This window comes from Protopterus annectens, chromosome 3.part1 (assembly GCF_019279795.1).
Source record: "Protopterus annectens isolate FY-2018-M chromosome 3.part1, PAN1.0, whole genome shotgun sequence".
NCBI lineage: Eukaryota > Metazoa > Chordata > Ceratodontiformes > Protopteridae > Protopterus > Protopterus annectens.
In genome coordinates this window covers 1,020,130,721-1,020,158,038 of record NC_056732.1, presented here as the reverse complement: position 1 = coordinate 1,020,158,038, position 27,318 = coordinate 1,020,130,721, and the positions used below count along the sequence as shown (strand labels likewise).

Below are 27,318 nucleotides of genomic sequence, written 5' to 3'. Positions count from 1 at the left end.
CCCCGAATTGAGAGAACGTTGATGAATCCACCACTGAAGCTCAAGCTTGAGACAGGGAAAGAAGGGCATCAGGAAGTCCAGGAGGTGGCAATATTGGAGCCACACTGACTTGAGATAGCACTGAAGCTTTATCATGTACTTTTCAGGATACAGAATTAATGATGATGCATGATGCTAAAACAAAGGCAATGGCTGTAAATTTGTATGCACGCATTTGGTCAGCCGGTAGATGGCCGATCGGAAAATGTTCAAATGCATGTCTGCGAGTTCATATAATGCAAACACAAAGTAAGCAAAATGCAAAATCCCCCCCCCCTTTCTGACCCATGGCAGCACTTGTTTAGGTGGTAGAGCAGTCAGAATTGTCGAATTCGGTGTTTTGTTCGACATTCCGACCATTCGCCACAGGGAGATTTGACGTTGCAGGTTGATGTTGTACCTGATTGATGGAAGTTTGTTTGTTTGAAATGCATGTATTGCCTGTAAATTAGGTACCCAGACATGAATTGGTTCAGCAATATCCACATTTATGGAGACATGATAAAATGAAGTACTTAGGAGTATGGATTAAAAAGGATTCCAGTGTGGCAGCTAAGGATATGTGGAAAGAGACTAAACAAACGATAATACAAAAACTGAAAAACTGGAAGCTCTATTATATGGATACGGACAGCAACATACAAGCAGTTAAAATGTTTTTAATCCCTTTAATTTTATACATGCCAGGCATATTTTTATCAACCAGAGGAGAAGCTGTGGATAGCAATTAATAAAGAGCTGAAGGATTTTTAACTGGGAGGGGGAAACAGCAACAGTTAAGTGGGAAAAGTTACAATAAAACAAGGTAGTTTTGGATTACTTGATTTGAAATGGTATACTACTATTAGTGAAAGGGCTTGGGGTACTTACAAGTGTGGCACTTGCAATTTGTGCCAGTATATTTTAGAGAAACATGAGGTGTTTATTAATGGTATGAAAGTAAAAAACACATTTTTCTGTAACTGTAAATCAATGGGAGTGATATATGTGGCTTTATGTAAAATGTGCCCAAGTTTTTATGTTGGAAAGACTATTTGTAGTTTTAGAAAACATATTTATGAACATATTTACATCAAACATATAAGAACTACTAATGCCTTGTATAGTCATTTATAAAAACATCCAGACCATGGTTTTCTGTTTTTTGGAGTCAACACCATACATCGGAATTTGCTGGGAGGACCATGGCGTGATATGGTAGAACATAGGGAGTTGCATTGGCAATTGAAATTAAACACCACCTCACCCCCAGGTTTAAATGAGTCCCTATCTATAGCTTGTGTTTTGAGGCTTATGTCTCACTATATTTAATTAATATGTTGCATTTTTTAATAATATTTTAATGTTTTTGTGATATAATAGGGTATGTTTTTTTCTTTTGCGTATACATATCTATATATTTGAAAGTGTGAGAAAGATGCCTTTAAGAATTGATTTGTGTAGGTGTGTTGATGGGTCATGTGATTTTATTGGTGGATTATTTAACCTGAATTTTTGTGTATGTTCTTTATTCTGAAGAAGTGTATGTTATACACACACAAAAGCTCTAATTTTTTGTACATAAAGCAGTGGTCAACTGGTTTTGGTCGTTTTTCTGTTCAGATTCCAGCAATTGGTTTGGTTTTGCCTATTTTTGTCTTGTTCTGCCTTGGTTCTTGGTTCTATATGTGTTCTGCGGACAATCTGAATGTGAATGGGGCCAGACCGGTTTCTAACCTGGAATACCTCCAGAGAAGTGTTGGGCAGCTTACTTTGTTGGTACAAGACTTTATGGAACGGTCCGTTGGACCGGTAGCTGCTTCTTCGACTGCTACAGAATACCATCGCACACCTGCCTGTTTAAAGAATCTTTCCCCAAAATTATCGGTGCATTCCGATAATGAACAGACAGTAAATATGAATTTAAATAACTGGTTGCATTCCACTATACAGTTGGAGCATGTAAGTAGTGAAACAGGCTCATATAGTGAAACTTTAACTAGCCTTGAAAAGGTGTTGCTTAAATGTTGCAAACTACAAGTAGAAAATGTTTTTTTATCTGAATGCATTCATACTGAGAGAGTCCCTAGGGGGTTTAGACTGTGGAAATACCGGAATGGGTTACTATCTGGTTCCTCTTTACATTTGGACTTGACTGAACTATTTAATAAACAAGGAGTGGAGCTTTTGAAATTATTAAGAAAGCATAATCAAATTGAAATACACAATCTCATGAATGAAGTTGAAGGGCTGGACATTAAAATCAAAAAGGATGTGCTATTTTCTGTACAAGGGGCACAATATTCTGCAGTTTTTAGCAGAATAAACAATGTGGTAGCAGATATTCAAAAGAGAAAGTGTAAAAAGCTCAACAGAGATAGAAGAGAATACCAGGAGGGGAAAACATACCCTCAACCAATGCGTGTGCAAGAAGGGTGGAACAAGGGTAATGGAGTTTCAGAAGTGAATACCCATTGGAGGAAGTCAATAATATTGAGAATCAAGATGAGGGGGCAGCCCCTTTAGAAGCAGCTCCTCCCAGGAGAGCCGAGAGTCTCAGGAACCGGAATCAGAACCATTTTGGGAAAAACAAGCAGAGTTTCCATCAACAGAATCGGAACCAATGTCCATGGAACAGAGGGCGAGCCAGAGGGAGGTACGAGAGGTGGAATTTGTATTACCAGCATCCACAGAACTACTAGAAAATTATGAAACAGCAGGTACTGTTAATGAGGCATTGCCTAACATTTTAACTAATGCCAATGGTGACTTCAGAGTATATAACTTCACAGATGTTGTATTTAATGAAAATGTAGTTAGTCTGTTAAGTAGGGCGGCCACGGTGGTGCAGCAGTTAGCACTGTCGCCTCACAGCAAGAGGTTCTCCAGTTCGATCCCCGGCTGGGGTGCCTTCTGTGCAGAGTTTGCATGTCCTCCGTGTGGTCGCCTGGGTTTCCTCCGGGTGCTCCAGTTTCCTCCCACATCCCAAAGACATGCTGTAGGTGGATTGGACACTCTAAATTGGCCCTAGGTATGAATATGTGCACGTGTGTGCCTTCTGTGGAAGGTTGGGTGCTGGGCTGGCAACACGACACCGTAAAACTCTACTGCCAATCATGAGCGGACAGGTAATCCGCTGTGGCAACCCCTTACCGGGAAAAGCCAAAAGAAGAAGAAGACGATAGTTGGTCTGTTAAGTAAACGGCTTACTTTTGCCTCTACTACACATGCTAGAATTGAGACTTTAATAGTGGACTTAAAACTGTATTTGAGAAAGCTTAATTTCAAATTGTTGTTTAATGATGTCGACAACAACTATATTAGTACTATTTTAAGAAGAAGTAGTGTTTTTAACCCTGTGCTACCTACACCCTTGGTAATTTTTGAAAAATTATGTGAATTTAATTTCAGGAAACTGCTAAATGGTAATAAAGTTAACATGTGTGGATCAAATTTGACTATTATGGAACAACACTTATTGAAAGAACATATGCACAACAAAAAGATTAGAGTCATGAAGCCAGATAAAGGGGGAGGGATTGTGACTATAAATAGAGGGGATTACCTTAACAAAATGTTTTAACACGTGTTGGATGAAGATTTTTCATAGTTTATAGTTTCATAGTATAGTACTAGGCTATCTGCCCTGGGGCATTTGTAAGCCTAGCCATAGTGATGTGGCTTTTGCCACCCCATGAAATGGTACAAAATATGTACAGAATAAATTTAGAATACTGTGCCTCTGTCTAGAAGTGACACAATGAAGGTCCCCTTATATAATAGAATTAGTTTACTGTGCCCCTGTCTAGCAGTGACACAGATGTGACCCCTGGGGTAAACTTACGATCTCCCATCCACTCATCAAGATTTCTCTTGAAGAGAGTCAGTGAGGGGCTCTGCCTAATACGAACTGGGATCTTGTTCCAAAGCGTGGGAAGCCTCTGGGTTATGAATCTATCCCTCCAGCATGTCCTATTCATACTTGTGCCGAGGTTTAAGTCTTTAGCTCTCATGGTCCTGATGGATTTGGATTTTTTGAGGTGGAGCATGTCCATCAGATCCTGATTGGACATGGCCTTGTACGTCAGGCAGAGATCACCTCTGAGCAGGTGGTATGCTACTGAATAGAGCTGAAGTTTCTTTAGTCTGGCAGAATAAGACATATGTTGGAGACCCTTGATCCTCTTGGTGAGGTACTTTTGTGGTCTCTCCAGCTGTTGCAAATGCCGGGTGAGGTACATACCAAATGGGGCATTGTACTCAGTCATGGGTCTGATGAGGGAGGAGTATAGGGGTACAACGACATCCTTGGATCTGGATGTGAATCATAGGTTCATAGGTTCATAGGTTCATACTAGGCTATCTGCCCTAGGGCATTTATAAGCCTAGCCAGAGTGTGTGTGGCTTTCACCACCCCTTAGGATGAGAATACTATACCCATTAGTTTGCTGTGCCTCTGTCCAGCAGTGATACAGAGATGATTCCCGGGGTAAACCTACGATCTCCCATCCACTCGTCAAGATTTCTCTTGAACAGAGTCAGTGAGGGGCTCTGCCTCACATGGACTGGGATTCTGTTCCATAGTGTAGGGAGTCTCTGGGTGATGAATCTGTCCCTCCAGCACGTCCTATTTATATCCGTGTTGAGGTTTAAGTCTCTTGCTCTCGTGGCTCTGGTGGATTTGGAGTTTTTGAGGTGGAGCATGTCCATTAATTCCGGGTTGGACATGGCCTTGTATGTCAGGCACAGATCACCTCTGAGCAGACGGTATGCGACTGAATAGAGCTGGAGTTTCTTCAGTCGGGCATCGTATGACATATGTTTGAGCCCCTTTATCCTTTTGGTGAGGAACTTTTGGGGTCTTTCCAACTGCTGCAGGTGTCGGGTAAGGTACATTCCGAATGAGGCGTTGTACTCAATCATTGGTCTGATAAGTGAAGAGTACAGGGGTACAATGACCTCTCCTGATCTGGATGTGAATCCCTTCATGATCAGGTGGGCAATGTAGAAGGTCTTCCTAACCACTTTGGCAATGTGAGTGTCAAAAGAGAGGTTACTGTCAACTTGGGTCCCCAGGTCCCTGATAACTTCTTCCATGTTTAATGGATTACCACCTATGTGGTAATTAGGGGTTACCTTGTTTTTCCCAAAGGGTATGACTATACATTTTTTGGCATTTAGCTTAAGGCCATGACTCTGGCACCAGTTATCCATTTCTATGAGACCTCTCTGGAGGATGTCTGTGTCTGATGGAGTGTCAATTATGGTGCCCAGTTTGCAGTCATCTGCAAATTTTGTCAGCCACAATCCCCTATGTTTGCCTGCACTTCAGAAAAATAAATGCCGAACAAGAGGGGCCCAGGACTGAGCCCTGTGGGACACCGCCGTGACCGGCTTAGAGTCTGACATGGCACCAGCAACTCTAACCCTGTGTGTTCTGTCCTTGAGCCAGTTTGCAACCCATCTTGTGACATATAGGTTTACATCTAAGCTGGTGAGCTTTTCTATGATGCCCGAGTGGGGTATTGTGTCGAACGCTTTTGCTAGGTCAAGGTAGGCTGTGTGAACTGCCTTACCCTCATCAATGGCCTTAGTGACTGTTTCGAAAAAGTCGACCAAGTTCAAGAGGCAGGATCTGCACTTGACAAAGCCAAATTGGGTAGGATCCAGTGTCTGTAGGTCCCCAATGTCTTTATTTATGAGTTCCATTATGATCCTCTCTATAGCTTTGCAGACAAGGCTCGTCAAGCTTATGGGGCGGTAATTTCCAGGGTCCGTAGAAGCACCGCCTTTGTGGAGTGGGACCATACGCCATTCTTTGGGTACGTATCTGTAGTAAGGCTAAGATTAAACAGCAGCCTTATGTGTGGGTTTAGTTCCTCATTGAGTTCGTGTAGCACACAGCCGGGGACACCGTCCGGTCCCATTGATGCTGTGTTTTTTGCTTTAGAGAGAGCAGCTCTCACCTGGGCATCTGAGATGTTTGGGAGGCTAGACTCTGGTGGGATAGATATTTCTCCTTTTGGGGGGAAGGAGGGGAGAAATATGCACTGAACCTGTCTGCCAGTATGCAATGTCTGTGGGTTCAGTGATTTTTTTATCATTTTGGACTAATTCTGAGCATATCTGGGAGTTTCCACCCAGGTTTCTAACATAGCTAAAGAAGGGTTTATGATTGTCTTTTGTGTCATTAGCGATTTTTCTCTCAAAGTTGGCCTTGGATGATTTTATGAGTGATCGTAGTTTTTTGCTAGTATTGATCAGAGATGCCTTCCCTTTTAGGGATTTTGCTCTGTCATGTAGTAGCTTTCTCCTCTTGTTGTAGAGTTTGTTTATGGCTGGGGTCCACCAGACCGGGCGCCTGCCTTTGGTGGAAAGGGTCTTGATTTTATTAGGGATTGCTTGATCCATACATTCCTGGAGGTGCTCGTAGAAGGCATTTGTAAGGGTTTCAGCAGCGTGGGTTGTGGTTTCCACTGGCTCGGGGCCTTGAAGGATACCACTCCAGTCTTAAGAAGTGTGAAGTTTGCTTTTGAGAAGTTCTTCACTGTGGTCTTTTTGCTGGGGTGGGGCGGGATGTGGATCTCCAGTGAGATTAATTTATGGTCTGATCTCACCAATGAGGGATATACTTCCGGTGTGGAGCATTTTGTCCCCATGTTTGTGATGATCAGGTCTAGTATATTTTCTCCTCTTGTGGGAATGGTGACTAGTTGTTCCATAGCATTTGAGTTTATGAACTCAAGGAACCTTTGGGCTAGGGTGTTGGGGCTTGAGTAATGTTCCCAGTCTATGTTTGGGTAGTTGAAGTCACCCAATATGATGGTGTTTGGAGAGACATTCATACTCTCCAGTGTCTGCAGGAAGGCTGTGTGGGTTTCCTGAGTTTGAGAAGGTGGTCTGTAGCATGTTACAAACTGTAGGGCAGTTTTACCTATGGTTAATTGCACCTGGATGGTCTTCGATGCTTCGTGCGTTGCCACTAACCTGGAGGTGTGGGTATCCTTTATGAATATGGATACTCCCCCTCCTTTTGTGGTTCGGTCCGGATTTTGGGGCCGGAACGCATGATATGAGGTATAACCTGATAGTGCTGGGGTGCTCTCAGGAGCCTTGAACCAGGTTTCAGTCACAGCACAGACATCGATGTTCTCCATACTGAGGAGGGCTTCGAGGGCGTGCATCTTGAGGTTTAGACTTCTGGCATTGAGCAGTATTACCCTTAGTTTTTCTCCATTTTTGTTTTCTAGGGCGGTAGGTTTATCATTTGAGCCTTGCCAAAAAAGGCACTATGGGGGTGGCAAGAGCCTTTGCCAATATCCGGAAGCCCAGGGGTGGCAGGTGCAAGCCGTCCCTTGCAAAGCAGCGTGGCTTGTCAAGCATGTCATCCCAGGCAGACAGACATTGGATCCCCTTAGAATGACACCAGTAATTAAGCCAATTATTAAAGCTGATCATTTTGTCTCTGTATTGTGGCATCATTCTTGGTGAGGGTAGGATACTGCTCAGGGTCAGGGTCATACCGGCCTGAAATACATAATCTGAGAGCTCCTCTATGTCTCTTTTCATGTAGTCCAGGGAGGTACGTCTCAGGTCTTTCACACCGGCATGGACAATGACTGAGTCATACTTGTACTTGCTGTGGAGTGACCTGAGTGTTGTGTTATGTGGCGGATTCTAGCGCCTGACAGGCAGCTTACTGTGATCTTTTCCTTGTTCAGTCTGGTGAGTGGGACGTCTGTGTCTGACTATGGAGTCACCTATAACAAGTGTGTCTGGCATTGTGTTTGGCCTTAAGGGCTGTGACTGTTTAGCACACTCCTTCATGATGAGGTGTGCAAGGTAGAATGTTTTTCTAACCACTTTGGCAACGTGGGTGTCAAATGAGAGGTCGCTGTCGACTTGGGTCCCTAGGTCTCTGATTACTTTTTCCGTACTCAGTGGGTTGCTGTCTATGTGAAAATTTGTGGGTACTTTGTTTTTCCCAAAGGGGATGACTATACATTTTTTGGCATTTAGTTTAAGGCCATGACACCGGCACCAGTTGTCCGTTTCTGTGAGGCCTTTTTGTAGGATGTATGTGTCCGCTGGTGTATCGACTATGGCGCCTAGTTTGCAGTCATCTGCGAACTTTGTCAGCCACAACCCTCCCATGTTTGCTTTAACATCTGAGAAATAAATGCCGAACAAGAGGGGTCCCAGGACAGATCCCTGTGGGACACCACTTGTGACTGGCTTTAAGTCTGACATTGCTCCAGCGATTTTAACTTTATGGGTTCTGTCCTTTAGCCAGTTTGCAACCCATCTAGTGACATAAGGGTTTATGTTTAAGCTGTTGAGCTTATCTATGATGCCTGAGTGGGGTATTGTGTCAAAGGTCTTAGCCAAGTCCAGGTAGGCTGTATGGACTGCTTTGCCCTCATCAATGGCTCTAGTGACTGTTTCGAAAAAGTCAACCAGGTTCAAAAGGCAGGATCTGCCCTTTACAAAGCTGAACTGGGTGGGGTCAAGTGTCTGTAGGTCCCCTATGTCTCTGTTTATGAGTTCCATAATGATTCTTTCCATAGCTTTGCAGACCAGGCTGGTTAAGCTTATGGGGCAGTAGTTCCCAGGGTCTGTAGAGGTACGCCCTTTGTGGAGTGGGACCACTGTTGCTGTATGCCAGTGTTCAGGTACATATCCTGAAGTAAGGCTAAGGTTAAATAGCATTTTTATGTGTGGGTTTAGCTCCTCTTGGAGTTCACGTAACACGCAACCCGGGATACCGTCAGGTCCCATTGATGCTCTGTTTTTAGCTTTGTTTAGGCCGGTTCTCACTTGGACATCTGAGATGACAGGGAGATTACATTCAGCTGGGATAAGTATTTCTTCTTTTGGGGGTGAGGGAGGGGAGACATTTGCACTGAACCTGTCAGCCAGAATGTTGGCAATATCTGTGGGTTCAGTGTATTTTTTGTTGTTGTGAACTAACTCTGAGCATATCTGAGGGTTTCCGCCCAGGTTTCTAACATAGCTGAAGAAGGCTTTGTGGTTATTTTTAGTGTCCTTAGCGATTTTTCTCTCAAAGTTGGCCTTGGATGTTTTTATGAGAGAACGTAGTTTTCTGCTAATGTTGATCAGAGATGTCTTCCCTTCATGAGATTTTGCTCTGACGTGCAGTAGCTTCCTTCTTTTGTTATACAATTTGGTAATGGCTGAGGTCCACCAGACAGGATGCTTGCCTTTGGTGGTGAGGGACTTCGATTTATTTAGGATTGCATGATCCATGCATTCTTGGAGATGTCCATAGAAAGCATTTGTGAAGGATTTGGCATTGTGGGATGTGGTATCCACTGGCACAGTGGGCTTAAAGGATACCATCTCAGTCTTAAGAAGAGTGAAGTCTGCTTTTGAGAAGTTTTTCACTGTGGTCTTTTGTGCTGGGGGTGGAGGCAGGATATGTATATCCAGGGTGATTAGTTTGTGGTCAGATCTCTCTAGTGAGGGGTATACTTCCGGTGTGGAGCATTTTGTCCCCATGTTTGTGATGATCAGGTCTAGTATGTTATCTCCCCTAGTGGGAGAGGTGACTAGTTGTTCCAGTGCATTTTAATTTATGAATTCCAGGAACCTTTGGGCTAGGGTATTAGGGCTAGAATAATGTACCCAATCTATGTTTGGGTAGTTGAAGTCTCCCAGTATGATGGTATTTTATGATACATTCATATCCTCCAATGTCTTCAGGAAGGCTGAGTGAGGTTCCTGAGATTGGGAGGGTGGTCTGTAACACGCTACCAGTTGTATAGCAGTTTTGCCTATGGTTAGTTGCACCTGTATGGTCTCTGATGCTTCATGTGTTGCTACTAACTTGGAGGTGTGGGTGTCCTTGATGAATATGGACACTCCCCCTCCCTTTGTGGTTCGCCCGGTTTTGGGGCAAAAGCATGATACGAGGTATAGCCTGGTAGCGCTGGGGTGCTCTCAGGAGCCTTGAACCAGGTTTCAGTTACTGCACAGACATCGATGTTCTCCATGCTGAGGAGTGCATCGAGTGCCTGCATCTTGAGATTTAGACTTCTGGCATTGAGCAGCATTACCCTTAGTTTTTTTCCATTTTTGTTTTCTAAGGAGGTGGGTTTGTCTTTTGAGCCTTGCCTAAAAAAGGCACTATGGGGTGGCAAGAGCCTTAGCCAATATCCGGAAGCCCAGTGGTGACAGGTGTAAGCCATCCCTTGCGAAGCAGCATGGCTTGTCCAACATGTCATCCCAGGCAGACAGACAATGGATCCCCTTAGAATGACACCAGTACTTGAGCCAATTATTAAAGCTGATTATCTTGTCTTTGTATTGTGGTATCATTCTTGGTGAGGGCAAGATGCTGCTCAGGGTCAGGGTCATACCAGCCTGGGCTACATAATCGGAGAGCTCCTCTATGTCTCTTTTCATATAGTCCAGGGAGGTACGTCTCAGGTCATTCATGCCAGCATGGACAATGACAGAGTCATATTTGTACTTGCTTTGGAGTGACTTGAGTGCGTGTGTTATGTGGCGGATCCTAGCTCCCGATAGACAGCTCACAGTCACCCTCTCCTTGTTCAGCCTGGTCAGTGGGACATCAGTGTGTCTGACTATAGAGTCACCTATTACTTATGTATCTGGCATGGTGTTTGGCCTTAAGGGCTGTGATTGGTTGACACACTGATTTATAGAAGTATGTGTTGCATGTGTTTTGTTTTGAGGTGGTGGATTTTTGGATGTCTGCTTTGGGAGCCTCTGTTGTTTTGGTAAGTTTTTTATTAGAGCCTCCAAGTATGTCTTTGTGTTTTTATGTGTTTGGTTTGCAGTTGTGGTAGGTCTATGTGGGACTGGGATTGTTGTGTGTGTGGTTACCATCTCCTCCTGTCTGGTCGTGCCAGCCCTGAGTTGAGAGAGTTCAGCCTCCAGTTTGGCTATATAGTTGCATCTCTCACATGTATTTGTGTTTGTTGGGAGGAGGAGAGGGTTGTCTGTGTACATGAGACAATTGTAGCATTGTCTCAAGATACCCAGATTGACCAGCTGAACTGGAGAGGACGCTAGTAATCTACCACGCGACATGCTAGAACAGTATAAGGGAGTGCTGTACCTTTAAGGGAAGTGGATATTCACAGGGGTGGTAGGTAGATGTAGTGCTTTACTTAGTATGAAAGTGCTTACTTAGTAGAGAAGTATTGAGAACAAGTGCTAGGCTTATAATTCAGTGAGTAGTCTGATTATACTAAGAGTAGAGCTTCCTTAAGGGAAAATTTGAAGACCAGACTTGGCGGAGCCAAAAGAAGTTTAACCTTCTTTAACTGGCGCTGCGCTATGCGCACAACCGCGCAAAGCCGTGCAAATGCGGATTTTAAACAGGGAACTACAAAAGAGCTAGAAATTGTCCAAAACAACCAATTACTACAGCTTCTTGTGCTGAGGTCACTTCCTACAGGAACAGGTAGGCTGCTCAAGGCTCCCCACTCCCACTGGTGAGCAAAGAAACTTCCTTCTATCCAAGTAAGGTAATGGACAACACAGGAACTACACCACAGCCCAGAATACAGCAATGCCTGTAAACTGGTCTAAACTAGTCGAGGAGAGGCAGGAAAACAAGGATTTTTTTTTTGTTTTTTTGTTTTTTTGATAGAAACACACAGAAAATGCAGAAACAGTGATAAATCAGTTACACAGGCTAGCACACTTTAGTGGGCAGCCTCAACAGTTAAATTAAACCAACCAACAAACAAACAAACTTTTGATCAAATTTGACTAAAAAGTAACTTTAAATGCAGATTTTAAAATAATGCAGCAAACAGTTAAAAAAACAGTTCAAGCTAGTTCAGGGTAAGCTACAGAAGCTATTCCAAGTGAAAAAAAACAAAGATACTTAAATCCAGAAAGTAGTCGCTTTTCTGAGTTCTCTGTAGCTAGGACCACTCTGCAGGACCACGAGGAGCTTGTCTGAGCAGTATAGCCAGAAAAAAACGCCCAGAGGCGGATTTTAAACAGGGAACTACAAAAGAGCTAGAAATGGTCCAAAACAACCAATTACTACAGCTTCTTGTGCTGAGGTCACTTCCTACAGAGACAGGTAGGCTGCTCAAGGCTTCCCACTCCCACTGGTGAGCAAAGAAACTTCCTTCTATCCAAGTAAGGTAAGGTAATGGACAACACAGGAACTACACCACAGCCCAGAATACAGCAATGCCTGTAAACTGGTCTAAACTAGTCGAGGAGAGGCGGGAAAACAAGGATTATTTTTTGTTTTTTGTTTTTTTTGATAGAAACACACAGAAAATGCAGAAACAGTGATAAATCAGTTACACAGGCTAGCACACTTTAGTGGGCAGCCTCAACAGTTAAATTAAACAAACAAACAAACAAACTTTCGATCAAATTCGACTAAAAAGTAACTTTAAGTGCAGATTTTAAAATAATGCAGCAAACAGTTAAAAAAACAGTTCAAGCTAGTTCAGGGTAAGCTAGAGAAGCTATTCCAAGTGAAAAAAAAAGCAAAGATACTTAAATCCAGAAAGTAGTCGCTTTTCTGAGTTCTCTGTAGCTTGGACCACTCTGCAGGACCACGAGGAGCTTGTCTGAGCAGTATAGCCAGAAAAAAACGCCCAGAGGCAGATTTTAAACAGGGAACTACAAAAGAGCTAGAAATGGTCCAAAACAACCAATTATCACAGCTTCTTGTGCTGAGGTCACTTCCTACAGGGACAGGTAGGCCGCTCAAGGCTCCCCACTCCCACTGGTGAGCAAAGAAACTTCCTTCTATCCAAGTAAGGTAATGGACAACACAGGAACTACACCACAGCCCAGAATACAGCAATGCCTGTAAACTGGTCTAAACTAGTCAAGGAGAGGCGGGAAAACAAGGATTTTTTTTTTTGTTTTTTTTGTTTTTTTGATAGAAACACACAGAAAATGCAGAAACAGTGATAAATCAGTTACACAGGCTAGCACACTTTAGTGGGCAGCCTCAACAGTTAAATTAAACAAACAAACAAACAAACTTTCGATCAAATTCGACTAAAAAGTAACTTTAAGTGCAGATTTTAAAATAATGCAGCAAACAGTTAAAAAAACAGTTCAAGCTAGTTCAGGGTAAGCTACAGAAGCTATTCCAAGTGAAAAAAAAGCAAAGATACTTAAATCCAGAAAGTAGTCGCTTTTCTGAGTTCTCTGTAGCTAGGACCACTCCGCAGGACCATGAGGAGCTTCTCTGAGCAGTTTAGCCAGAAAAAAACGCCCAGAGGCAGATTTTAAACAGGGAACTACAAAAGAGCTAGAAATGGTCCAAAACAACCAATTACTACAGCTTCTTGTGCTGAGGTAACTTCCTACAGGGACAGGTAGGCTGCTCAAGGCTCCCCACTCCCACTGGTGAGCAAAGAAACTTCCTTCTATCCAAGTAAGGATATCTTTGAACTATATTAATTCATGTTATTCTAGAATTATATTTATCTTGTTAGACATATTGGAACAAGAAGAAATTACTAGAGAAATCTATGAATTTATAGAGGTTAAATGTCCTGTGGTCCCCCCCCACCCATTTTTGGGATCCCAAAAATACATAAATGCTTGTGGGACCCTCATATGAGACCTATTGTGAGTGCTAGAACCTCTATCACTCACCCTATGGCTGTATGCATAGATAAAAAAGTACAAGCATTGGTGTCTGGCTATTCTCATGTTATGAAAAACTCTTGGGATTTTTTTAAAAATTTGAGAAAGGTTAAATACAGTACTAGTTTAGCATTTGTTACCACTGACATAGTACATTTATTTAATGTTATTTTACAAGATGTTGGAAAATAAATGTTTCATGATTTTATTCATGAATTTGGTGTTTTAGTGCTAATGAGATTAATGTTCTTGATGCATTGTTAGACATGGTTTTGAAGTATAATTTCATCCACTTGGATGGGCAATTTTTTCAACAAAAAAGAAGTGTGGGTATAGGCGCAAGCTGCACCGCAGTGTTTGCTAACATAGTCCTACTTCAATGGGAAAAGCAATATATATTTAATAATGACAATGTTCCACCCTACCATTTTTATGTGAGGATTTTGGACGACATTTTTATTGCTTGAGATGTTAGTAAAACGGACACAGATAAATTTTTGGAATATTTACATTCCACTACCTCTTATTTAAAGTTCATTTACCATTACAGTACAGTAAGTATTAATTATTTGGATGTGTTAATATATAAGGATGAGATGAAAAAAGTGATACCGAGCACTATGTTTAGAAAGCAACTTACTCCAATAGCCTTTTGCACTACAGTAGTTGTCACCCGATACATCAAAAGAGAGGAATCATTAAGGAGCAATATATAAGGTTAGCACCTATGATTTCCAGTGAAGAGATGCTTCTTAAGGAATGTGAAAACTTGAAAGGAATGTTTACAACTAGAGGGTACCCCCCTGATTTAGTTGATTTAATATGGGGGGGGGATCTTCAGAAGAGACAGCAGAGGGAAGTGATTCCCATCTTGGTAGACAATAAAGCTTTAGTATATCAGAGAGAACCAAACATTGAATATAATTGTTCATTTATTACCACCTTTAATGAGGAATATGGTTTTATTTGGAACATCATTAACCAAAACTGGCTTGTTTTTTCGAGCATTTGAAGGGGTATCTGATATTTTGGGGATTAAACCAGTATTCATTACTAGAAAAGCCAAATGTATTAAGAATATGTTGGAATCAGATGACAAATTGTATACTACTATTAGTGAAAGGGTTTGGGGTACCTACAAGTGTGGCACTTGCAATTTGTGCCAGTATATTTTAGAGCAAAAATGAGGTGTTTATTAATGGTATGAAAGTAAAAACACATTTTTCTGTAAATGTAAATCAATGGAAGTGATATATGTAGCTTTATGTAAAATGTGCCCAAGTTTTTATTCTGGAAAGACAATTCATAGTTTTAGAGAATGTATTTACGAACATATTTACGACATCAAACATATGAGAACTACTAATGCCTTGTATAGTCATTTACAAAAACATCCAGACCATGTTTTTTTCTTTTTGGAATCGACACCATACATCGGAATTTGCTGGGAGGACCATGGCGTGATATGGTAGAACATAGGGAGTTGCACTGGCAATTGAAATTAAATGCCACCTCACCCCCAGGTTTAAATGATTCTCTATCTATAGCTTGTGCTTTGAGGCTTATGTCTCACTATATTTAATTAATATGTTGCATTTTTAATAATATTTTTAATGTATTTGTGATATAATAGGATATGCTTTTTTTTTTGCATATACATATTTATATATTTGAAAGTGTGAGAAAGATGCCTTTAAGAATTGATTTGTGTAGGTGTGTTGATGCGTCATGTGATTTTATTGGTGGGATATTTAAACTGAATTTTTGTGTATGTTCTTTATTCTGAAGAAGTGTATGTTATACACACAGGAAAGCGCTAAATTTCTGTGAATAAACCATTGGTCAACTGGTTTTGGTCGTTTTTCTGTTTGGATTCCGGCAGTTGGTTTGGGTAAGTCCAGGAGGTGGCAATCTTGAAGCCACACTGACTTCGGATACCACTGAAGCTTTATCATGTACTTTTCAGGATACAAAAATTAATGATGCATGATGCTACAACAAAGGCAATAGCTGTAAATTATGTACCCAGATATGAATTGGTTCAGCAATATCCACATTTATGTAGACATGATAAAATGAAGTACTTAGGAGTATGGATTAAAAAGGATTCCAATGTAGCAGCTAAGGATATGCGGGAAGAGACTAAAAAGATAATACAAAAACTGAGAAATTGGAAGCTCTATTATATGGATATGGATAGTAACATACAAACAGTTAAAATGTTTTAGTCCCTTTAGTTTTATATATGCAGGCATATTTTTATCAACCACAGGAGAAGTTGTGGATAGCAATTTATAAAGAGCTGAAGAATTTTAACTGGGAGGGGAAGACAACAACAGTTAAGTAGGAAAAGTTGATCCTTCCAACAGAACAAGGTAGTTTGGGATTACCTGATTTGAAATGGTATTTCAGAGCTACACAGTTATGGTTACTATATACAGCACAAGCAGAAAGCTATAATTCAAAGTGGAAAGGGATGATGATGAAACAGGGGCGAAGCTCAAGAATCAATGAGACACTGGGATTTTGGATGCAAATCCTTAAGGAGAACAACAACAATAACCATCCAGAATATTATATTCATAAAGTAGTCAAAAGTATACTAAGAACTAAGCCAACACAGGGATGGAGAACAGAGATTCTGCCAATAGGGATGACTGCAATCAGGGGTACACAGAATAGGCAAGAGGGGTCTGGAATTTACTGGAGAAAACTGGCAAAGGAACCAAGGTATTAGCAGCAAATAATTAGAATGGGAAAGGTAACTGAATGAGAAGAGGCCAAGAATTCATTTGGACTAAAGGCTACAAATTGCCTTCCCTATCAAGGATTGATATCAGAGTATAGGCAAAGAGAAAGAAATAAGTGGGTCCTAAGTGAAAGACCAGCACTGGTAGAGTTTTTAGTATAATCTAGAACAGAAGCTACTGCTAAAAAAGGGATAATTAGTAAGGCATAAAATATTGCATGATAACTACATGAATCAATCAGAGGATGTTAGAAAGGATTGGGAAGAGAGACTAGATAAGCAGTTCACAAAGCAACAATGGGGGAATATATGAATGACTCCCAAAATGAAACAAAGTCTAGAAGATTTATGATCTTTGCTTTGAAGTGTTTGCATAGGTATTTTTATATTCCAAGCAGACTCCAAAGAATATGCTTCCTCAGGTAGATTGCAAATGTTGGAGGTGTGATGATGAAGAAAGAGGTAATTGGGAATGTATTTTCTGGGAGTGTAATGAGTTGGCAGACTTTAAAAAGTCCCTGCAGAGTATTCTATCAGAAACACTGGGTAAGCAAATTGGTGCAACTAAGGAAATTATTTTTGAGCTCTGATACACAATCAGAATTACCTAGACATAGTAAGGTCATGCCGAGTTTAATTCTGGTGGGCGTGTCAAAAAAAGCAGTTACTAGAGAATGGAAATCAAAGTCTAAACCAACCATACTAGAAGTAGTGAATATAGTAACAGCGATAAAACATCTGGAAGTGAGAGCATTAACAAAGGGAAGGAGCAAACTACATAGAAAAGCGGGAATTGTGGGAACAATACATACAGAATGTTTTGGAGGAGGAATGAGGTTTAAGGGAAGGCAGAAATTGAATAATCTATGTAATGTTTGACTGACAATGACTTGATAGATTATAATTAACGTATAATGTTTGCAAATGAAAATATGTGAATATGGTTTGCTTTCATTTATATAAATATATGATTGCCAATGTCATAACTGATAATTTAATAAAGATGTTTCTTGTTAATAAAAAACACAGAGGGACATGTTTTATATAAAAAGACTCTATCCAAAGCAGTGAATATGTGCAAGTTAGACTGTTGGCAATTATATTTAAAATTAATGACAGAAATACAATTTTAAATTAGACGTGTAAAATGTACAGTACTTTGTCAAAATACATTATACATCTGACAATACATGTCTCTAAAAAGGAGTTATGTACAAGTTCTTAACCTATTCTGGCCACTGAGAGGAAATATAAGGGCAAAAACTGCTAAAATGTTAAGTGCAAAACTATGCATTCCATTTTTTTTAAAAAAATATACCACTTACAATAGTAAATTCTCTTAACTGTTTAGGCCACTTGGGTTCTCAAAAGCTATAAATGGCGAAAGGAAAACTTCACAGAGTAAAAAGCACAAACTGCTAAAACAATCACAAAGTAAAAAAAAATCTCAGATACTTTAAAAATACATTAATAATATTATTTTAACAGTCTTAAAAAACTTGCCAAAATGTACCTGGTTAGACCTCCCTCATCAACTAGTCCATATGCAACTTCTTCTAATCCACAAAATACTAGATAACCACTCTAGCTTTTTATCTTCTCAGTATGTAATCACTATTTCCCAAAATTCAAATCTCCCTGCTTGAAATTTATAAACCACAAAAAAATATGGGGCAATGTTTACACTCACACTGCATAACCACACTATTGGACTCTATCTCAAATTCAACCAGAACTATACCTAGACTCAATGTATTTAAGTCCTCTCTCAAAGAATTTCTCACTAACACATGGCTATGCCTATGTACCACACCTGCCTGATCTATATTAACAAATACTTTCTATACATTTCAACATATGCCCTCTCCCAAATCCTAGGGTGGACTTGTATTGTTTTATTTTATTTCCCAGCATAGCAGACTATAATTCTAATACACTTGTATATACTGATTGCCATATTTAATTGACTTTTATAATTTATTTTTATTTTTACATCATTTGTGTCTCCTAATACCTCATATATATAACTATATGTATATATATATATATATATATATATATATATATATACATATATCTATATATGGGATCACTATTAAATTCCGAATACTTACATTACCGAAGACCGGAATCTCGAGACCAGATAACCGAAAGACGAGAAGACCGGAAGACCAGAAGCGCGAAATTTGAAATACCGAACACTGCACTAAACATACACCACACACATACACATACACACGCCTTCACCCAAAACACAAACACACAAACCTACACTACACTGCACCCCCCTCCCACCCCCCTACTTAAATATTCTAACTCCAAGGTCGCACTATACAGACAAACACACAAAAACACCACCACACACCTACATTCCCCACACACACACACAAACACACACACACACACACACACACACATCACAGTATCAACACACACTTACACACACTAAAGCCACTAACCAACACAACCAAACATTGATACTTACCTCACCTCCTGACATCTCCGTACTTCGTGATTTTGAAATTCGCTCTTCTGGTCTTCTGGTCTTCCGGTCTTCTCATCTTTCGGTTATCTGGTCTCGAGATTCTGGTCTATGGTAATGTCAGTATTCGGGATTTAGTAGTGATCTCATATATACATATATACACACACACATATACACACATTTTTTTTTTTAATTATTGCAGTTAGTGTTTTATTTGACTTTCTTTAACCCATGCCTCTGCTGAAAATGGATATTTGTTACCCAGTCAAACTTTCCTGATAAATAAATAAAGCATATGTTATAAAAGATGATTTGCGTCCTATAAATCCTATAGATTCAATATTATGTTGTCCTCTTAATCTTTTTGTTTTTTGGAAAGAAATTGTCCATCTTAAGAAATCTCAAGGACAAATCCCTGGGAATATATATCTGAAAAAAAAGTATTCCCAAAATAAGGGCCTGACATGGAAATTATATTTGCTTGTACTGCCTTGCAAACATATTACAGGAAGACCAAGTTGCTGACACACAGACATCATCAAAACTATCGATGTTACATAAAAAGGCCAAGAAGGCAAGCTCTGCTTTAGTGCAATGATTTTCAGAGTTGCTGGTAAAGATCTCTAATATTTATTATAAGATATGGTAATGCAATTCATTAACCAGTGCAGCAGCATATGCATAGTTCATACATTAGTACTAGGCTACCTAGCCCCTGCGAGCCATTTTAAGCCTACCAATTATCCTTTGTGAGACTCAAACCCTGCACCTTATGTTTGTCAGGCAAACACCTTAACCATTAGGCCACCCTCCTAATCAAGTAACTTTCTTTCCCTATGGAGACTTGGAAAGGATATAAAGAGCTGCTCACAATTAGGACTGAATTCAACTCGCAGCTCGGGTGTTAGAAGAGTGGGAAGGATAGAAGTAAGCAAGCACTGTGGGCTTACCTATCCTAGGGCAGGGAAATGGCTCTGGCTCATTACATGGGTGACATCAGATGGCGCACTGGGTGTTACATCCACAGATCACAGGCTTTCTAAATGCACACCACCTCTTTGCAAGCACATTTGTTAGGGAAGTCAGCATGCAGAGGCATGCTTCCTGCAGCAGGGAGACGAACTCTGGGAAGAGTGGTAGACCACTCCATCAGACCTTAAAAGCTGGCCTGCTTCCTACTACCTGGCTCTCACTATTGGGGGGAATGAATGGGCTGATTAGGCACCCCAAGCAGAATGGAATGGGTTATAGGACTTTCACCTGTACAGGGATGCTTGGCTCTTGCCACGAACAGAACAAATGGCTTAAACTGGTAAAGATAATGTGGCAGGTGTGGTAGGGAGTAAAGAACAAAACTAAAACTTGGCAAGGGACACAAAGAATTAGATGTCCCTCTTAATCAACTCTGTTCTATGTCTGTCCCATAGCTGTAGGGTACTGAGGGACAGAGCTCTGACTGTGTCTCAGATGACCCAAGTTTGACTACCATCTCAGGCACTGGAAGAGGTGGGAGGGGATACAGGAGAGGTGCAGCTTTTGATGGTGTACCCACCTAGGTGAGGGATTTCATGGTTCCCTTGACATTCTCAATGCGGGGATAAATGGCGTCTGGTCACTAACATGTATTGCAATGATTGCTGGGAGGAACATAGATGTGGCTGACCTAGCCATGAAGCCAGCAGCTATGGCAGGGCCTGTGTAAAAAAGTGTGTACACTCCTATAGTTAAGAGTACTGGTAATTCCTGTGTTGACAGGCATACCTACTTCACCACAAAGGTGGTGGAGGTTGGGGACCTATATAAAAATCCCCTCAAGACTGCCTGGGTGACAGCTATGTCACAGACAGCTTTCACCCAATAAGAGAATGACTGGACTTCAGTTATTCCCACCTCAGAGGGAAACGAATGGGCAATGGAGCTCCTGTCCCAGTCGGGAACACATGGGTTGCCATGACAGCAGCTTAATGATTGGTAGCAGGGGGTAGGAAAGCATAAAGATAAAATCTAAGTTTTCTGTGAACATCCATGTAGTGAAGAAAGCATCTGCCTTGGCTATTTTATCCTGGAAAATTACAGGTAAACTGACAGGCTGAAACATTATCTTCTGTAGCAACAGCAACCTTTTCCATGAAGGATGTGTTGGTCTTAACATCCATTCTATCCTTATAGAAAGCCAAATAAAGGTGGCTTGATCAAAAGAGGCTGTAGCACTGAAATTCTTTTAGCAGAAGCAATGGCTACCAAGAAAAGGGTCTTCCAGGGAAAGAATTTCAAATTAGATGAGGTTTTGGGCTCAAAGGGTAGAAGAGTCAATCAGTCAAAAATAAATATGCCATTGTGGAACTGGGTCCTGAAAAGGGAGTCTGACTTCAGAGGTTCCTTACAAGATGGTATTACAAACCCTCTATAATGTCAAGTATGCAGAATCTTATCCACAGTGAAAGTTAGAAATGGACATCTACTAGACCCTGACAGGAAAACAGATGAAGAGAATTAAACATTTCTGGCAGATGCCAGCTCTGCTGGCATACAGGTGTAAAGCCCTATAACCCAGGGAACTGGTGTTCAATTAGCATCTGGGGCAGTACCCGTCAGTGAAAGTGTTGGGAGCACATACTTGTACATGCTCTCCATAACTGATATCCTTTGGAAACTGGGATTTAACATGGAGGATGCAACCAACAAAAGATGGAGGGAGGGGGCAGAACCAATTATTTACATCATACTCTGACTCCTGATATATACTGCTGAGGCCCACAGCATGTTGTCCCCTGGCCATGACCTGGCAAGTGCAGGGGAGGCTTGGGCTTAAACAGGCATCCCAGACTCCTAATACATAGATGATGGCTCCCACTTCCAGCTAACTCAACTTTTCCCCCATAAATGAATGGGAAACAGGACTTTCACTCAGGGAGAGCAAACAAGTTCTGAGAGTAGTCAAAACCATGACTAAGTACTCAGCATGGGGAGAATGACAACAAAAGAAATTTCCAGCAGAGAAAGCATGCCAACAGAAATGGATCCAGTTTTATATTTTGGTTACTTTTGAGGATTTAGACTGCATTCTCTGCCTCAGTTGCACAACTTTTACATTATGTGTTGGAAATTTCTTTCTTTTTTCTCCATTCCAGTTTATTCAATAACCATTATAATGGGGAATTTGACAGGATCCCCAAACTGCCCATATCACTAACTATCAACTTGGGGCAGAGTTGCCCAACAGAAGGATGTCTATCTTAAGTATAGGGGGCTTCATGGTTGAAGGATCATGCCTGACTGACATATGGGAATCTTCAGACTGACTTACTGAAACCTCCATTTCTTTCAAATTTTCTCTTGGAGAAAAGACGCAGAAGCAAAAAGATGAGGGGGAAAACAATTCAACAAAAGAGCTGAAGGTTTTTTGACAAAGTAAGACACTTAAAAGATGACTTGCTAAGAACCTACAAAATGGAGGCATTGAATGGGCCCAGCACCTGGTGGAATAGACCTGTAGCAGACACATTTAAAAAACAGCGGAGCTGCTATCATGAGTTAAGAAACTGATGGGAAGTAGTGGGCCAAAACTCAGCACCAAAAGGAAATAAAAGATTTGATTTCCATGAAAAAGGGTAACAAAGGGTGAAACTAATGACAAGAAATGGTTGCTGAAGGGAAAGGAAGTGGGAAGATACTGATTGATACGATCAGCAAATAAATCATCAAAAACCACCAAAGTAGGCTAGGGCCTGATCTTCCCTTATCAAAACTTTAGTACAGCATGGAAGAACTAGAGACAGGAGAGAGATTTCTACAGTGTGTTTGATGTGATGGTGTATGGTGTAAAATTCATGTGGAAATTTTTATTTGCCAAGGAGTCCTATCAACTATAGTGCAAATCTTAAATGTTACTGAAAACACACCTCTTATTAGATCCTGGAAATCACTGATGCTGTCCTTCAGGTGTATGGTCACCTATTACCACTTTAAATCTCACTTTCTAGAATATACTGGAAATAAAACCGTGTTTAACTGCATTTTTTTAATGCTCACTGAACATTACTACTTTACTCGTCCTGGTGTCTATTTGACCATTTACAGCATTATACTGTATACCAACCACACACCATGTGTTAAGATAAAAGCAAAAAAGTCAGAAAACTGCTTCCACAGACCTAATTAATACAGAACAAAATGAAAATGCAGCAGCTGGTAAAACTAGTAGTGGCAATAACTTCCTTTAATTCAAGAACACCAAGCCACAGACAAAAGCATTTTTAGCAATAATAAGTACATTTTGTCTGATAAAACCTATTTTTATTGTGAATTTAAAGTTTACCTGTTACTCAGCCCCCTGGCCTTCTAAGAACAGAAATGCAAAGTCCAACACATTCTCATCATTTAACTACATTTAACAATTAGCATGTTAATAAGCTAATCAAATCAAGCAAATCCCCTTTAAATGTATTCACAACATCTGAAAAAAACACCTGCCAATTTTTGTCCACATTTAACCCAAAGGAGCTATAAGTCTGGTAAACTTCCTCTAATTCAGACAATGTTAGATATGTACACTAGAAAGTGTCTATGTAGTCAAACTGAAAGAAGCATAAAACATGATGGCCATTCATCAAGATTCTTTAGTGAACCACTAAGTGCACATATCAGGCACCAACACTCACATAAAAACTTTATAATGAATAATCATACATATGACTTGTATGTGTGACATCTTCGTAGAAAGCACTTTAACAAGTGCTCTTATTTACTCAGTTGTCAAAGTAAACAGTCTGAAAACTTACAAAGCATCCCTAATTTGGAACACTTGTATCTGACTACTTTTCTTTCTTCTTTAAAATTTTAAGGCAAGAAATTGGGAATTTTGCAAACATGAATACACAGTTATACAAACAGATAACATGCAAATGATTTGCTCCACTCCAATATTTGTGTATACTCTGCAGCCATAGCAGATTTTAGGCACTAGTTACTAAAGTTAGTGCAGTACTTTCTGCTGTTACTAATATCATCATATTCAAATGGTAATGTACCTCTATCTGCCATAACCTTTAAGCATTTTGCCTAAAGCCAATCATCTGAGGATGAAGGCGCTCAAGAAGGACAGCATGAGTTCAATAATTCAGCTGTCAGTATCACAGCAACATTATTCTCACTGTGGCACCATGACTCCATTAATATGTCTGTTCTACTGAGCATTTGTCTGTCTCCACTAATCTTGCTGAAGGTCCCCAAAACTGAAAAGGTTGCCCAACAACAACAATTAAACCATTAGCGAGATTTTCTAAACATCAGATCAAACTAATGTAATATGCAATGTCTCATAAATGTGGATGAAATAATTAACAACAGAAACATAATGCATGACAGTGCATGTATTAAAACTACTAGTATTGTATAATAGTAACCTTCTGCAAGCATGACCACTCTTGCAAATATCACATTACAACACACCTCTGAAAATAAAGTTATTCTATAGTCAAGGATCTGGGAACCTATGCTGACAATGGACTGTCCTTTGATCACCACATATCCACTATAGAAAGGAATTCCTTATCCATTACACAGCCTATATCTAAATCTAAAAGTATGTCGTCCAGGTTCAGGGATGTAATCATTCAATTGTACTTGTCCCTTTTTAAGCTGATCACTGAATAAAAATTTGACACAATTGGAATGACCACAACATTTTCTCACTAAAAACTCAAGGACCTAAATCATAAAAACTATACAAATGATCTCAAAGCTTTGTCCCACTTCTCTGAATCATACAGCATACTAAGTGCTGACCTCTATCTTGAATATAGAGCCTCTGGAGACCCTATCCTCTCAGACCTATTACACATTCACAAATCCAGTGGTAGCATAAACACTCAATTAAGGGATCTCAATCTCTTTTACAACATAAATATGACGTGTTAGAGGGATAGCTATGTATCACAGAGAATGCCATTCCCGTGGAACCATTTTCCACTCCACATAAAGTGATTTACTTCTCTTGTTCTATTCAAATGAAATTATGAAATTTAGATGACTGGATGAGAAACCACAACCTCCCCCCAGCATAGTACCCATGTCCCTTATGGAAAGGTGCAATGAGTAAATGCCCCAATATAGCCTTGTTCTGCCCACCTCTGGGTTATTCATACAAAAAATATATGGGCTAAAAACAATCATGGGAATGTAAGCCTAGGCTTCTTAAGATCTTCACAAATCAGTAGCCTAGTAAGTACTTATGAACCAAACAATTATCAGAATGTAAAGCTAGGCTTCTTAAGATTTAATTGTCTAGTAAGTACTTACAATATTTTCAAGACTCAGAGTGACTTTGTCTGGCATACAAGGCGATCTCGGACCCCACCTTGATGGGACTGGTGCATATCCGCAAGTCAAGCTCCACTCGAGTAATCCACACACGCGGCCTCAACCTGGTATGTAACATCAATAGGACTTGTTGGCGGGACAGATTTGTGTCCCAGAGACTCCCCCATCTATGGAATAGACTTCCTCTCCACATCAACCAGAGTATCTCATTATCCACTTTTAAGCAGAACCTGGATAACTGGATGGGAAATAGAAAATACATCCCTGGGATTCCACCCGTGTCTCTGCTGGACAGGGTCATTGGGTGCTGATTTGTCTATACATGTGCTAAACTCTTGGCTAGGCTTATAAGGGCCTCAGGGCCAATATACTAGTAACTTCCTATGATCCTATAAAACCCACAGCAACTCCTCCGTAATTTATGTATTTGTGTTTATTGACAGGGGAAGTCCAACTGGTCAAAGCCCATTTGCATCAGAGAGCCGAGGAGAAAAGTTCCATTAACAAGTGAGTTTCTGACAGTTCTCAGAAAAACAAACATAGTTACAAAACAGATATATACAGTAAAGTATTTACATCAATATCCACAAGTCTATACAGTTCTGTTAACGCTAACTTCTTGCAGAAAGTAAATGGATTTATATTGTAGAAGGAAAAACAATGCTGTAAAGTTTTGTGTTCTCTACATTTCAACACTGAAAGTAAGTTATGAATGTATTTATTGATATTTGTTTATTAATAAAGTACAACTTGGATAATTTTATCCATTTTCAATGGAGGCCTGGGGAGAAAAAGCCCACAAATAAAAGAATCGAAAGTCATATCCATAGAAGAAAACTGACCATGTTACAATACACTGTAAATACGTACATTAACATTAACACAAGCAATAATATACGTAAGACATGTAGAATACTACATACATACCGTCATTAAAACAAGATAAATAAAACTGTATTGTTAGAGGTGATAATGGTAATAATACCACACACATGTACCTCAACAGCCACTGTAACCCATTTTAATTTACATCACAACTCCGAACACTCTCCCAACTAAAATGTCTATTTTTCTCACACAAGAGACAGGCACTGACCAACACACATTATATATACACACAGGTACAAACACACACTCACTCACATTCACATACCAAGTTTGAATAGGTTAAAAAGTCCGACTCCGTAGCAAAATGTTTCTCCGGGGATTCTCTATTTCTGGCTAGATATCTGCGGCTTTGTAGAACTGACATTTACTATGTAAATAACATTTCCTATTTAAATACAAATGTCTTACCCTATAATTAAATAAATAGACCCTTTCACAAATTCTGTGAGTTTAAAACCTCATAACTATTATTAATTTATGTTGCACTGCCAGAACAGTGAAACTGTCTCGGTAACAAATTATAATACCGTTAGCATCAACGACCCTATTAAGAAACACAGTCATCCTAGCCTGGAATATTGTCAGGTGGGCACTATCTATACGCCCGCAGTACTACTGTTACTTCAACTCACAAAGTACCTGACTCTGAAATATGTACAGTGATTCACCTGAAAACATGCTCCGAGCTCCAGATCTTCATAATTCTTCCCTTCCCAAAGCACACCTGCAAGTGACAAATAACCAGTCCAGTACCGGTCCCTAGAAATGTAATTTCTGTTGAAGAAAAGCCCACACAATTGTCTTCAGGTCATGTGATTTCTACGTGCCGACGTTGGCAGGTCGTGCATCTATAATGTAAAGATGTGCAGAAGCTTTCGAGGAAAGGAGGAGGATTTATCATCGGAAGATGCTCTTGATCCAAGTGGTACTCGGAAATATGCTGTCTAACGGGATATAAACCTTTTATTATTTATTGTACTGACTGCGTTTGTAAATGTTTTTGTAACGCAGTGTGGTACAGAAGGGCCTTGTATTTTTGCTAGGCTTGCAAATCCTACAGCGATTTTTAGGTATTTGGCATTAATCCATGCCCCTTATGTGTATCAAATGATAATTTTGAGAGGATCCATAATACAAAAGGAATAAACAAGAGGCAAACTTAGCACAACGAGCATTAGAGGAAACACGGCTTAGAATAACAAATGGCAGTACGCTCAGCTTTTTTGTGTAT

At 40.2% G+C, this 27,318-nt stretch overlaps 1 protein-coding gene across 1 annotated transcript in view; it reads right to left on the bottom strand.

The window, feature by feature from the left end:
• The window catches only part of PRELID3A (PRELI domain containing 3A), a 528,271-nt gene extending 501,400 nt beyond the window's left edge, over positions 1–26,871 (bottom strand). The window contains exon 1 of the mRNA XM_044067173.1: positions 26,756–26,871. Coding sequence (XP_043923108.1) covers positions 26,756–26,787 — 32 coding nt within the window. The 5' untranslated portion in view covers positions 26,788–26,871. The remainder of the gene's footprint in view (positions 1–26,755) is intronic.
• Positions 26,872–27,318: the final 447 nt, after the last annotated feature.